Source organism: Rhipicephalus sanguineus, chromosome 5, assembly GCF_013339695.2.
Source record: "Rhipicephalus sanguineus isolate Rsan-2018 chromosome 5, BIME_Rsan_1.4, whole genome shotgun sequence".
In the NCBI taxonomy this organism is placed as follows: Eukaryota; Metazoa; Arthropoda; class Arachnida; order Ixodida; family Ixodidae; genus Rhipicephalus; species Rhipicephalus sanguineus.
This window is the reverse complement of record NC_051180.1, coordinates 8215284-8230662: the sequence shown is the minus strand read 5'-3', so window position 1 is coordinate 8230662 and position 15379 is coordinate 8215284. Positions and strand designations below refer to the sequence as shown.

General features: G+C 45.9%; 1 protein-coding gene across 1 annotated transcript in view; it reads left to right on the top strand.

Moving 5' to 3' along the window:
- LOC119393089 (rho guanine nucleotide exchange factor 11-like) overlaps positions 1–14860 on the top strand; it is a 180554-nt gene extending 165694 nt beyond the window's left edge. The window contains exons 25-28 of the mRNA XM_037659911.2: positions 6147–6227; positions 11168–11250; positions 14213–14318; positions 14505–14860. Coding sequence (XP_037515839.2) covers positions 6147–6227; positions 11168–11250; positions 14213–14318; positions 14505–14680 — 446 coding nt within the window. The 3' untranslated portion in view covers positions 14681–14860. The remainder of the gene's footprint in view (positions 1–6146; positions 6228–11167; positions 11251–14212; positions 14319–14504) is intronic.
- Positions 14861–15379: the final 519 nt, after the last annotated feature.

Genomic DNA, 15379 nt, shown 5'->3' with positions numbered 1-15379 from the left:
ACATGCCCTAATATCGTTAACTTACGGGCAGCAAAACGGCACTTTTTGATGATCAGTTAGAGGCCTGCAGAGGAGAGGCAGGTCAGTATCTCACCCAAGCGAATGAGGTGCGTTGGAAAATCGGCCGAAAACACGGTATCATCAAGATAACAGAGGCATGTTTTCCACTTGTAGTTGCGAAGGATGGTATCCATCATACGCTCGAAGGTTGCAAGCGCGTTGCACAGGCCGAAAGGCATGACGGTAAATTTGTACAAACCGTCAGGTGTGACGAAAGCTGCAGGGGCGTAGCCAGAAATTTTTTTCGGGGGGGGTTCAACCATACGTTATGTATGTTTGTGCGTGCGTTTGTATGTGTGCGTGTATATATACGCAAGCAAAACTGAAAAATTTCGGGGGGGGGGGGGGGGGGTTGAACCCCCCCAAACCCCCCTTGGCTACGCCCCTGGAAAGCTGTCTTTTCACAGTCATTTTCAGCCATGGGCACTTGCCAATAGCCCGAGCGAAGATCCAGAGGTGAGAAGTACTTCGCGCCTTGTAAGCAGTCAAGGGCATCATCTATCCGAGGCAGCAGATAGACATCTTTGCGAGTGATCTTATTCAGCTGACGATAATCCACGCAGAAGCGGATTGACCCATCCTTCTTGCGTACTAGCACCACAGCAGACGCCCAAGGACTGTGGGAGGGGCGAATGACGCCACGTTGCAGCATATCGTCGACTTGCTCGCTAATTACCCGTCGTTCGGCGGCCGACACGCGGTATGGCCGCTGAAAACGACTGTTACATTCATTACATTAGTGTTCAGCGAAAATTAAGTAATCCTACAGAAATCACATGAGCTTTCGGTTTTAATTTTTACTGGCACTACAATCGTCATCGCGTCCACCAACCAGTGTTGTGGGCATGTTTCAAAGGCCAAAGGAAGAAGACCGAACGCAGATAGAAAAATTGTTTTAAAAATTTTTACTCACTTTCCAGAGAAACTGCTGCAAGGTTGGACACTTCAGGCAGTATGCTTTCTATTACGGTACAAAACAGAAAAGCGATGAGGGACGTTAGACAGTTCCTTAAATTTGCTTAAACAAAAATCGTTAAACACATGAAAGACGACAGAGAGAGATTGGTTTGTGAAGCAGCTATCATGGCTTCTCTGGGTGACGAAAGTTGCATCTGCATGCCGTCCATGCAGATGCAACTTATCTTTTGCAGAAGTGCGTGTCGTGGTGAAAACACTAAAGATACAGTAAAACCTCGTTAATTCGGATCTCAAGGGAGTGAAAAATATGTCCGAATTATCTGAATGTTGAATTAACGAATGCATGACAAAAACGCACATTTTCAATTCCTTTATCGCATACCTTTATTTTGAGAAGTAGTCCGTGATGCTTTTTTGTTTTTGTTTTTGTTTTTTTTTTTTTTGTGGACAGCTGGGCGGCAAGGACTAGATTGCGGGCATGTGACAAACCCTCTAGCACAAGAGTATTACCTGGGAAATCGTAACGAGACTCCTCTAGAACGACGAGAGCGTTCGCGGCTTCTTTTGCGGTATGACGCACCGGGCGTAGTTCATCGCACGGGTCTTCGTCGGACACCTCATCCGTCTCACCGAGGGCAGCACTGATAATCTCGTCATCGTTCAAGTGACCGGCGACGACAACGCCGTCATCAATTGTAACGTCGATAGCGTGCTTCTTTTTACGTCAAACTGACGCATCACCTCCTCTCTGGAAGCGCCGTCTTTGAGTGCCTTTAGTATCTTCACTTTAGTTGCCAAGTCCTTCGCCGCGTACTTCGTGCGTTTCGCCGGTTCCGACATCGCGGCAGGGTGATCAAATCAAATCAAATCAAGTTTATTCATCTTTCGAAGAAAGGAAAGATAGGAGCTGTCACACAAAGCTACTACAGTGAGTAGCTTGACGAGGTGACAGCCCCCCCCCCCCCTTGATAGGACAGCAGCAGGCAGTGAACAGGACAAATAATAATAACATGAAACAGATTGCAAAGGTACACAAGAGTTATTGATACATATTAGCGGAAACTGTACAACATTGGTGTAACAGGATATAACGAAGAAAAAAAAAAACCCAAGTGTGAAATAGTGTTGGCTAGGTGAAAAAAACTGCATTCAAAAAGAAAAAAACAACGAAATAAGGTAACATACATACCTATTGCGAACCTTGAAAAGATGTATACAAATAAGGTGTCTAATAATATGAACACCATCACTCTGGCGCACCACCACTCTGGCCCGACCACCACCTTGCACACCGACACTTCCGATACGCCGATATGTCACAACGCACCAAAGAGGGGGGCAAAAAGCACAACCGACGCCTGCAGGTCTGCACGCTATCCATGTGAGGCCTTGTTTCTTTGTTATCGAAACTGCCGAATACGCCGATATGTCACAACGCACCAAAGATGGGGGGGGAAAAAGCACAACCGACGCCTGCAGGTCTGCACGCTATCCATGTGAGGCCTTGTTTCTTTGTTATCGAAACTGCCGAATACGCCGATATGTCACAACGCACCAAAGATGGGGGGGCAAAAAGCACAACCGACGCCTGCAGGTCTGCACGCTATCCATGTGAGGCCTTGTTTCTTTGTTATCGAAACTGCCGAATACGCCGATATGTCACAACGCACCAAAGATGGGGGGGAAAAAGCACAACCGACGCCTGCAGGTCTGCACGCTATCCATGTGAGGCCTTGTTTCTTTGTTATCGAAACTGCCGAATACGCCGATATGTCACAACGCACCAAAGATGGGGGGGAAAAAAGCACAACCGACGCCTGCAGGTCTGCATGCTATCCATGTGAGGCCTTGTTTTTTTGTTATCCGTTCTCTGCCGATGACAGGACGATGCGTATGCGTGCTCCAAAACGCCACCGTGCGTCCCCTTTCTTAAGTTTTCGAAAAAAAAAATCTGGTTTTCCTTGGCCTCCGCGATCGGCATTGACAGCGCACCATTGCTGCCGGAGCCCATCTCGAAGACCATAAGTTTGCGCATGTGTGGCAAAGAAAATGCAATGCGATAAATATTATGTCCTCCGAAACGCAATTTCAGTTTCAGTTTCGCCGTCTTTGGCTTGCTTTCAGTCCGAATTAACCAGTGCACGTGCAATTTTACGTCGAATTAGTGAATGTTTGTTGCCATAGGGCTATGAACATTTTTGAAGGGAGGGTGTGGGAATGACGAATTATCCAAATTTCTGAATTAACGGGGGCCAAATTAACGAGATTCTGCTGTAAATGTCACGTAGGCGAGGGTGCTGTGTTTTTATCGCTCTGATGTGTGCCTTGTACTCAATGTACATGTGAACAACGCACGAAATAAAACAGTTGAAAGTTGCGCTTTGTCCTGTTTACCTCTACCCATCTCTGCGTAGTCTTCGTCGTTATTGTTTAAAACAGCGCATATTCAAGTCTTCCACGTGAACCAACTAACCCCAGTCATTGCCTTACTCTGTATAAACAGCGCTAGAGGCTAACGAATGATGCAGCACATTCGATGCAACCTCCTTGTTATTTACAGAGCCATGCTTAATTGCTCAAAGAAGTATTTGCTTCATGCGGCTTTTCTTACGTAGTCACAGCCAGTGTTATCTTTCATTTCGATGAGGAACTTGCATTAGTACATTGATAGAGAAGCGAAATCATATCTTATTGCTGACGTCGTATTGGGTATTGCGATAGAAATTTAAATTATTTGAAATTTCAAAGTATTCGATATAAACAAATAAACATATATTATTAAACCGCACTTAACTGCCCTGTAAAGACGCTTTCACTGTAATCTGGGGTGCTATGCCGTGAAACCATCTATTTTAAGGGAATCCGCACTGCCGCGAAGCCGCACTTTAAGGTTATATGTACATATTACCTTCACCTCAATTATTATTGAAGCTGAAAATCTTGTTATACAGGCTTATATGCATGAAATATAGTAAATTTCAAAATGTAACGTATTTTACTGCTTATAATTCACACCCTACTGCTATTCAAACCTTGCTACTACAGTTGAACACGGATATATCGAACCCACATGTATCGAATTTTCGGTTATATCGAACTCGTAAATTATCCCCTTGAAAATCCTTTGTAAAAGTACAGCAATTCGCACGTCTATATCGAACGGTATTTTTACCCGCCATCGGATATATCGAACGCCGCGCGAGCTGGAAGGCGCGCTTCGGCACTCTCTGAGCCCCGCGACCTTCGCGGCACCGCGCCTCAGCCGACACCCGAAACATTCGAAAAACGTGAGGGCGAGAGGGCTCGGCTGTACTCCTGCTGGGCGCGTTCTCCAACTTGTGGAACAGCTTTTCTTTTTCTTTTTTTTTCTCTCTCTTTCTCCTACGCGCTCTGCGTTACCGTCAGCTCGGAGAGCAGGAACGAAGGAGCTGGCGGCCTCCTCCTTTCGCCTTTTCTTTCTTTTTTTTTGTTGCTGTTTTGTGAGTTTTGATCAGCCAACCACAGCCCGCCCCTTTCGTATTTGCTCAGCCAACTACAGCTCGCGCCTTTCATACATCGCTGCTGCCCTCGCAGGTAGCCCGGGCGCCCGGGTAGCCATTGCCACCATCGCGACTGATCGCTAGCGCTTTGTTGGCAGACTTCACTTCCGGGAGTTGTCGCATACCACCGCATTCCTCTTTTGCATGCGTGCTCCCCTGCGAGCTCAGAAACATCGAGCTGAAGTTTCTGCTGGCCAACACGACAGCGAAGCTGCAACTGCTCGACCAGGGCATCATCAAGTCCTTCAAGGTGGGCTGAAGGCTGACCTGCTTGGTGCCATTCAAATGGTGACGGGCGCCTGGCGAGACCTGAAGACGGACACAGTGGCCAACTGCTTCCGGAAGGCAGACTTCGTGATGCCGGAACTTGCTTAAACCAGTGAAGACAGCGACGACAAGCGAACAGACTACGCATTGCACGAGTTGTTGTCCCTCTTCCCGGCTGCCGTTCCACCCGAAATGTCTGCGGACGATTTTGAGGAAGCGGACTGCAATGTTCAGGCTGTTGCGAGCCTCGCTGACGAGGACATTGTAGCTGCCGTCGCAGGGACCCAGGATGCCCAGGCTGACAGCTCAAGTGGCGACGAAGATCGTCTGGATGAGGCAGCGGCTACACGCGCATACTCCGCCGCTGAAGCGTTCGGTTCGATTCGCCGTTTTTGCGGCGACATGGAGGACAAATAATAATGAACCGGGCTGTCGCACCTGGACAGCCTCGGTAAGATCGAGGCCAGCGTCTTCAACTACATTTCGTAGACGAAGAAGCAGGCCAAGATAAGCGATTTTTTCTCACGCAAATAAAACATTCTGTGGCATCGTGTGTGTGGAATTAGTTGTCATTCTTGAATGCGCCGATTGTAGGTGATCGTCCGCCACTGGTTAGGTTTCAGGGCCTGTATTTCTTTATATCAAATTTTTCATATACCGAACTAATTCGCGATCCCCTTCGAGTTCGATATATCCGTGTTCGACTGTATTCATAGTTGCTTCCACTTCACCTCAAACCAACAGAGTGACATTCACACATGCCTTGTTCCAATTCTTAAAAATATTGTGTTAATTGGTTCATAACAAAAATATTTTCTTCATAACGTGATATATACTGTTCGAACTATCCTATTCGAAATTATTTGACCAAATCACTGTTAGCTTCAAATTTGCATTAAACCTCCAATTTACTATTCGCCCATCCCTACTACTATGCTTTTGTTAAATACTGATTTTGTTTTGCACATTTTGCTATAGGTACTAATATCAAGGGGAAAAGCACGGCAGTTAAAATAAAGCACAGTTTTAGCTAATGTGAATTCATTTGATGCAAAGCCGTTGAAGAGTGCACTTTTCAATTTGCAAAATGATTGCTGTCAAGCCAAAAGTGGAAGGAGCTGCAGTTTCATTCCTTCTTTATATCAAGTTTCAACTGTATTCTGCTCAAATACCAAGATCTTTTTACTCCAAAAGTTGCTTCTATTGTAGTTTCAGCTGTCCCGCCCCTGAAATGTGCTTTTAAGCTTTTACATTGTAGGGAAGCAGAGCAGGTGTAACTTGCCTTCAATCCTGTGCAAACCGCAGTTAGCACAAGCCATAGTTCTGAGAAAACTTTTGTAATGACTGGTCTGTGTGGTGCAGCGAACCAACTACCGGTGCTGATCAATGAGGCGATGAACGTCACGGAGGAGGACGCCGTGGCTGCTGCCTCGAGCCCTGAAGGTGAATGACCTGGCATACATGATTGCTCCTTATTGTTAATCTGGCAGCTATGACCTCAAACAAGACAATGTGGGGTGATGCTGAAGCAGGCTTGACTAGCCTGATCGGCTCCACACCATTTCCAAGGTGTACGTGTATATAGCTTGTCAACATACAGCTTACATAGGGCTCTCCTCAAGCTACCTTTTCTTGAAACTCCTTTGATGCGCACAATTGTATGGGCATTCTCTTTGCACAGTAGCACATTTCATTCTGCAGTGTCACCCTGTTTGACAGGTTGCTAGGCCTGTGCGAATGTTCAAGCACTTCGAATATTCGAACGAATGTATTACAGTATTGTAATTTGCCTCAACACGAATTTAAAATTTCCGAAATTTCAATGTGCAGCGAAATTTGCATATATTGAACTCACAGAAAAACGAGAATTAGTTTGATATATCCTATAATTCAACATACAGCTTTTAATTAAATAAATTAGGGGTGTGCGAATAGTGAAATTTCATCTCGAATCGAATTCGAATCGAATAGTGCCGAATAGTGGCCATAAATATCGAATATCGAATCGAATATCAAATACCAAAGATTTTATTGAAAATGGAAAGAAAGGACAAAGAAATGAAATCTGCTAATGTCATCTGGCACATAACGCGGTGAGTAACTGCTACCTGAAGTCTACAGATTGTCACGCAGAAACACAAGCTGTTTCACATGACCTGTCTTGAGGCTGTCTCACCGTGATGTTACGGTGTTTCCTGCAGTGGCAAACATGCGCTTACTGGGCACCTCAGTAGCAGGAATGGGAAGGTATCGCTAAGCAATTTTGCCGATACCTGGGTAAAGTGCAGCTTCATGGTCTCTGCAGCATTTCGAAGAATCATCCTTTCTTGGAATTAGAGGTTCATTGAAGTATTTTTCAACCTCTTGACTATAAAGTCTGACCTCAGTGCGCTCGTTATCTTTTGACATACCACTTCCACAGTCTCCCAGACTGTTCCCTGGCCTTTCTTGCTGGAGCCATTACTTGTGGAAATGGCACAATCTCCTTTACAATAAACATGCACTCACTTTTGAACCAGGACATCAGTGAAAGTTTTAACGAAAGGCCTGCTGTGACGACGTTAGCGTTAGTTTTTGCCACCCCACCTTCACCAAGTTGTACCATTTGCCTTTGTCTCGCCTTAGATATTCGTCCTGTTGAATTATTCCAAACTTCAAATACTACCTATTCGAAAGTCGAATCGAATTATTTGCTTAGGTATTATTCGATTCGAATTCGAAACTCAAATATTCGCATACCCCTAAAATTAATGTATTTTCAGTGCGAATTTTGGTGCACAAGTTGGCTTCATGGCACTGCTCATGATATTTGAAGGAAGATGTCTTCACGTTAATACGCAGGATTTTTTTTTTTTTTTTCATTTTGTATTTTTTCAGAGTTTTTAGTTGGCAATGCGAGGTTATGCATGAGAAAATGTAGTATCGACGTAAATAGTGCCTCAATATCTTCATACACAGCTGTGAGTACTTTTTGTGCGCTGGAAGCATCTAGTCTGCCTCATCCTTAATGACGGCTTTGTTTTGCGATATCGTACTCAGCGTGCTTCTTGGGATGCAGCACACAGTGGCAACATAAGGCTTCTTTTCCACACGTTTGACTGTATTGATTATCGCCAGCTTTGCGGAGAATAGCAGGTTTTTCTGTTTTACAGCATCCATCATGTTAACATAAGGAGCAGAGAAGCGAACGGTGACCCCGCATGACGGCTCGGTGGCCCGGTATGTCACAGGTCTCGGGGACGTGTGTCACAGACGTAGATTGAGAGGCCATGATTTAATTACAAACAAGAAAAGTTGGAGAGAAGCTCACAACACTCAGTAAAAAAAACAACAAACCATGACAACCCCACAAACTCACTAAACAAACCTCCAGAAGTAAACTAACAATAAAATTCTCAGTTCTCGCTACATCTAAATAGGGTGTATGTGTGGAGCCCTAACAACAGTCTGGCCACCTTGGCCTTACAGTCGAGTCGTAGCCTGAATGGAACGCTCTTACTTGGTTCCGCCAATTGGAGCCTTCTCAAAGTACGGACTAGGTGAGGTTATGTCGAAGGTCTATGTTGCTGACGATCTTGACGAAATTGTCGTCCCGATGTGTAGCGGCCGGAAAAGTCGCCAGTAAGGTTTCTTCCCGGTTGCCATCGCTGACGTGGCAGGGCACCTTTGTCGGTTAGACCTAGCTATGAGCTCGGCCCCTGCTCAAGTGGTGACGTGGTGTCCCGGGGATTGTTGCTGGCCAACCTCCAAAGGGGGACTACTGCTGAGACGTCTGGAACTGCCGCAAGAGACTGCAGCACCTCCAAGGAGCCTCGCCCTAATGTCGTCGAGGTCGACAGCCACGCCACGGAGTGTCAGCATCACGGCTTCCGGAACCAAACGCCCGCTTCTCCCGTGGCCAGTCTGGTGCTGGCGAGCCGGCCTTCTTCCACCGGAGCCATGCATACAATCCCGGCTCATCTTACTTCCACATTTGGTTACGGCTCGTGTCACGCGCGTCGAGCCTTGTGGCACTCTCTGCACGTGCTCTTTCATGTGCCTCTCCAGCTTCGTCGTCGTTGTCTTTGCGTGCTCTCCTTACTCATGACATGCGCAGCAATGAGGAATCGTGCAGGAAAACACATAATGGCAAGCAGTCGTTTCTACTCGCTCCACGTGGCGCTCTCCTAATCGCACCACCTGCTGTCCTACAGGGCTTGTTGCTGAGCTAGTTGGTTCATAACTTGAGGAAAAACTACACGCTTCGTCCCCGTCTTCTTTGCGTCATTACAGTTTTTCCTCATGCTGTCCTAAATCCATGCGGGGAAGTCCCCTTCTCTGAGAAAAAGCCAGAAGTTTGTGAGGGAAAGCCAACTTCTTGGGGCGTTTTGTGCTGCTCGATGTTTGATATATCACATGTTCCAGCTATTCTTTTTTTGAAGTATCTGTAGATTTTGCTATGCAATGACGTTAAATCATTGTTTGTGTTCGAAAATAGTTCAATATAAAGGATAATTCGATTTACACGAGTTATATAGTCGAGTTTGACTGTACTACAGTAGAACCCCGCTGTTACGTTCCTCACTGGTGCGTTTTCCCGGCTGTTACGTCGTTTTCCGCCGGTCCCGGCATAGCTCCCATAGGATACAATGTATTGGGAACCCCGCTGTTACGTCGTAACTGTCGGACCGTTCCCGTATGATACGTCGCGAAGTGCGCTCGGAGCCGACCGAGTGACTACCGAAGAGAGCGGCCATGGTGCATTTTCACGCAGCTTGGCCTGGTTTTACCGTAATATTAGCCGCATGAGAGGCGCAAGCAACAGGATCTTTCAATTGATGCAAACAAAAGCATGGCCTTCGAGATTCGCGTTGCAAAGATGGCGTCTATGACGTAATTGCTCGCGAAAGCAAGGCCTTCGAGATCGGCATTTACTATTGACAAAAGCACAGCCTTTGAGATTTGTATTGCACAAACATGGCGTCTATGACGTAATTGCTTGCGAAAGCAAGGCCTTCGAGATTGGCATTCACTTCTGCCATCACGTTGGCGTAGACTCATCATCATCATTATTTGTCGAAGGGCGGGAGGAGTTCGAGCGGTTCGAGCTGGTTGGAGCTCGCATGGTCGTGCGCGCGGTTCGCGGTCGGACTCGCCGCGCTGGTCGTGATTGCGTGTGCTTAGTTATTTCATGCTTACAGCTGTTGGTGTTAAAAAGATCACGTACGTTGATTACATTTCTGTGGATGAGGCCGTCCCCAGCTCCGCGTTTCTATCCATCGATCGCTGCTGAGCACGCCAATTTTCGTGCTGCTCGTAAGCATTGAAATAAAATTCTGTACCACTAAATATTTTGTCGTTTTTCCTGTTTTTCGGCTCTTACGTTTCCCGTCTCTTACGTTTATTTCTTACGGTCCCTTCAAAAACGTATCAGCGGGGTTCTACTGTATTTAAAACTAACAAATCAACATATTTTACCCACATGTAACCCAATTGAAAAGGTGGTTTCACTCCTGCTTGAGGCCACTATGCTGTACAACTGCTGATTCAGGGAACATATGCAGTGCTTTGAAGTCCGACTTTATAGTTAAGTGTGCATATTACTTGCAACCCGTTTTTTTTTTTTTTTTTAATGTTCAAGAGCGCATTATGCAGGCTTATATGAGCTAAGCAGGGTGAATTTCAGCACATAACATATTTTACTCCTTATAACTTGCCTTCCATTCAAATCAAGCTACTATTCGAAGTCAATTTATTTAATGCCAAGTCAATGCTCTTCACTGCCATTGCTTCTCCTTCTTTTGATCGCGCTACACACACCTTTGCACCAAGCCGATTAACTCGCCTCACAGCCACGAAACATTTCTTGATAGTGGTTTTCGACCAGCTTTGAAAGCCACTCAACCGTCGTTGCATTGACATTGTGAGTCCAATTGCAAAGCAAAGCAACTTCCTCAAATGTATCTTGGAAAGTTTCTTGGAATGCTCTAGGTTGTTTGCTTTGAACATAAACACAGCACATAAAATGAAGTGTGGCAGCAGTGCTGCCAAGAACAACATGCATAGCTCTTCCACTTTTTCTGACATCCGCTGACTTCACATGTACTCGTACACAATTTATTGCAGTGACGGATATGTGTATAGAGCCTCCTATGTCACAGTGCAACATAAGGTGTGAATCCAATGACCAGTGTTTTGCGTGTTGCTTTAATGGCCTTATTCTGTGTGTACAGGGGATGGGGAAGTGTCAACATAGTTACGTAGAGGAAATAGTGACAATACAATAATGAAACACTTTAGCATAGTATACCTCATATATTTTAAACCGTAACATGCTGCAGTTAACACCATGTATTTTATGGCTTGCTTCTTGCTCCTTAGTGTTGACAATCCCCTTGCTGCAGGTGCAGCTCGTCATCAAGGAGTGTGCCCTCACCGCCTGCTGTCATCTGTGCAGCCATTGCTGCGTTACCTCAGTCTGCTTGCTGTAAGTGCTTTGCTCATCTACTTCATGCCACAACCAAGATGTCCATAGAGATGAGAAGTGGTTTCAGTGAGGAGACTTGACCAGCGCAGCAACTGCTGTCCATGGCATTGTCATTATGCCTGCCTCCTGCCCAATTGCAGTGGGGAGGAGGAGAATAAGCTTTTCCAAAGAGAAAAGTACTAACTCAAATCCAGAGGTTTAAACCAATGATATTGCACATCTCTCTCCTGCTAGGAGTGCAACAGGTAGCAAGGCTGTTCACTTTTTCTCTGCAATTTTTCTCTTTCACTTTTTCTGAGCACTTTTTCTCTGGAATGTGTGGCCTCACTGGAATGCTACTGGTTTCCCCAGTCTTGGTTGGCTGGTTTGCAGCAGTACGTTCGTCCAGTAAAAGCTTCATTAATTTGGATTTCGTGGGACTTATCTTGCATTCCTAACTGTTGAATGAGGGCTGTATTTGGTACTTGTCACCTGTTCTTCTACTTGGGACTGCATGACTTTGGCCATGTCACTGCTCACTTGTTCACTTGATGTGTGTACTTTCATTGGCAAATCGCCTTCATGATGTATTAGGATGACAGCTACTACATTCCTAGTTTGCAAAATGCAATTTGTGCAAGGCCAAATGGTTGTTAGCTAAGCTTGCTGATGTGGCAACGTAATATGGCAAGCAGCACAAATGTTAGACTACGACTAGAGATGCTGATGGCACGAGCCTTGGCCCTGTGCCTTGGCCCTCTTGGTCTATATCTGGCCCTTGCTCCACAAAACACCTGAAATTTTCATCTTCCGATTGAAGAGGACAATAGCATTGCATTGGAGCGGGAAATTTGCGATGGTAGTTGTAGCTTCCATGAAGGATCAAGCTCATGTTGATGACACCTTTGGAAGCTAGGAGACAACCAAGAAGTGTGTGTAAGATTCTGAGCTAGCAAATAAATTTGCCTTGCTGCATGAGTCCTTGATAGAGGGGTGAGAACCACTGGAGTTTCTCGGGCTACATAGTCTGCTAATCGATTACCAGTAATGCCGATGTGTCGTGGTAGCTGCTGATATATAATATCGTGTCCTTTTGCTTGAGCTTGATGGTGGCAGTTTCTTATTTTATGCACCCATTGCTCGTGAGTCCTCTTAGCAGGGCAAACTGCAAACTCTGAAGTGGTCATTCTTGCACAATGTGTTGTAGAGCAGTTCTCTTAGCAGCAAGCTCTGCCGCCATAGATGTTGTTGCATATGCAACAACTTAAATTTCGTTGTGAATGCTGCAGCCGCAACGACCAACCCATCAGTATACGTCTGCCTTCGGATCAAGTGTAATGATAACAGCGTTGCTTGTTGTGATGCTGTTCTGGAGTGGTCGGTCTTCCTCCTTATTTCCGAAATTTGAAGGCGTACGTATATCCTTATGGAATACTGTTCAGATGATTGACTATGATGTCTGAAAATGTAGCTCAAGGTCTTTCAAAGTGCAATAGGGCAAAGTGGTGATCAGAGATGACGAGGGTGTGTTGGATGTGTGTTCTGAGGCAGTCGACAACAGTGTATGTTGTGACCGGATGGTCTCTGGCAAGCACAGTCCTTGCATAGGCTGAAGCGCATCAGGGCAGGCCTAGACGAGTATGCAGCATTTGGCCCTACAAACTCTCCACTGAATGGATATTGGTCTTGCAAGCGTTTGATGACACTGGCAAGTTGTAGCACAGTAGTCTCACAAATAAGCCCGTGTACAACTGTAGCATGGAGTGCACAGAGGTGCCCGATGATTTTGCGCACGTGAATTTCGACACATGCACAATAAGTAAGCCTCGTCAAGTATGCACAACGGGGGCTCTACAAAAGACTTCTGTCGATGTTGATGCCCAGGAAACGATGCATCTGTGCATATTTGACGGTCTGCCCATTTATGTAGGCGGGGTACAGCATCATTGGTTTGCACAGGGATGCATTCAACGTGTACTTCTAAGTTGATATTGCCAAGCCCTTTGCCTGAAGGTAGGCTGTTAGGGTTGCTGCCTGCTTTATTCGTGCACACAGCTGGAAGCGAGTAACTGCAGCATTTCAGAGGCAAATGTCATCTTTGTATATGGGTGGGCAGACCAACATTGGTAGAACATCAGCAAGACCAATGAGGGCAACATTGAACAAGGTGGGGCTTAATATACCTCCCTGAGGTACGCCACAGTACGTATAATGTTTAGCTGTTTGACCCTCATCAATTCACACAAAGAAGGACCAGCCAGCTATGTAGTCTCTAATCCATTCAAACATTTGTCTAGTGCCCATTGCTTCAACAGAATTCAGGATGGCATCATGGGCTACATTATTAAATGCACCCTTTATGTCAGGGAAGGGCACAACTGATCTATGCTTGTTAAACAAATGTTGAGAGGTCAATGACACTGTGGAGTGGCCCCAATGAAAGCCTGCCAAGGTAGACAGAGTGGCTTTCCATTCTAGAAGAAAGAGAACTGTCCTTTCTGTCACTTTTCCAAGGCAGCTTGCCACAGTAATAGGGTGGTATGCTGTTAAGTTAAACAAAATATGCTATAAAAGCAGCGTAACTCAACAGAAACAGCGTTGCAGAAAATGAGAACGGCTGACAAAAAGATTGTCTTCCTGTAAAGAACAGAAATGCGTGGAAGGAAACGGACATACTGGTAACAGTACTATAATATGCAAGGACAGTGAAAAGGGGCAAATGCAAATTAGATTTTGGGGAACAGATATTTATCATCACCATCACAACTGTACAGACAACATACCGTTTGTATAAATAGGAGTGCCATGTGTACTTGGTTTCTACAGACTACTTGCTCATTCCCATTCGAACTTCACACAGTCTATTCACATTCGGGTGCATTGCTTGCCTGTACCATCCAAGATTAATCATACGACAGTGCCAGACAATAAGTGTAGAACTTACGGGACCTGTGTTTCACACTACGACTGGGCCTGTGTGCAGCCAAGCCTGGCTGAGCTGGAGCAAGAGAGACAGCGGCTGCGCCAGGAGCTGTCGCGCTTGCAGGATGCCCGACAAACGCTGCCCTGCACGGAGCCAGATTATGGAGGTATGCATCCCACTTGCACCCTGTGCCGTTGCTTGTGTTCACGAATCCTGGCAGCCACGCTGTCATTGTACAGTTCAACGCAAGCAGAGTCAAGTGAACTTGTTTTGAGAGGCCGTTCTTGTGAAAAAGTGATTATCTTCTTGGGTCTCAAACCCTGAGGTGCGTGCCGGTTGGTCCATTCTGCAGGTGCAGTTGTAGCAGCTGATGACGACGTGGTAAGAGCTACCGAGTGCTGCCGCGAGGCTGCTGTGCAGACGCTGGAAGAGGCCGTCTGCCACTGTCCGACCACTGACCTGGATGCAGAGGACGAGCTGCCGCCCGACGAATCGCAACCGGCTCAGGCACAGCCTGTCTACTTTTAAAAAAGCACAAGTGCCTACTGCATGCCCTACCCCTCACCAGTTGTAGATACCGTGTCCAGAAGAGGGGAAAGGGCAGTGACACCCCGCTGCTGCTACTGCTGCTGCTGTATATAGTTTTTTTTTCTATATGTCCGCTCTCTCTTTAATTTAATGACAGCAAATAAACCAGTTGGCCGTGCATCCCCGTATTAGTCTGCTGTTGGAAAAAGACCTTGCCGTGAACTCTGAAGCAGGGCTCTGCAGCCTACGACCAGCGAGGCTCGTTCTTCAAGAAATGCGGAAACCCAGACTTGCTTGAAGCATGGAATTTCATACAGGTATAATTACTGGAAGGCAGTCAGTCAGGCACTGTTCAGCCGTCACGTGTGAGCTGCATACCGTGAATGTAGTACTGTTTGGTGAAAAGGTACAGTGCATGTGTTTTCAACAAGGACAAAAGAAATGGGGAATAACAGATGACATGTGCTGACTATGAAGTGTAGGTTTATTGAAAAAAAAAAAAGCAACTTCTAAACAAAAAGATTGATTAGTCTGCTCATGCACACACATAATCACGCACACGCACAAACTCGTTCAAAGCAAAATACTCAAGCTCCTGCTTACAATTGACGAGAAATCAAGAAGCATATCCTTTATCATGTCACGACATATTTTACTTGACCTAGGCATATTGAACTCGTTTGTGTTTTTGTTTTGTTT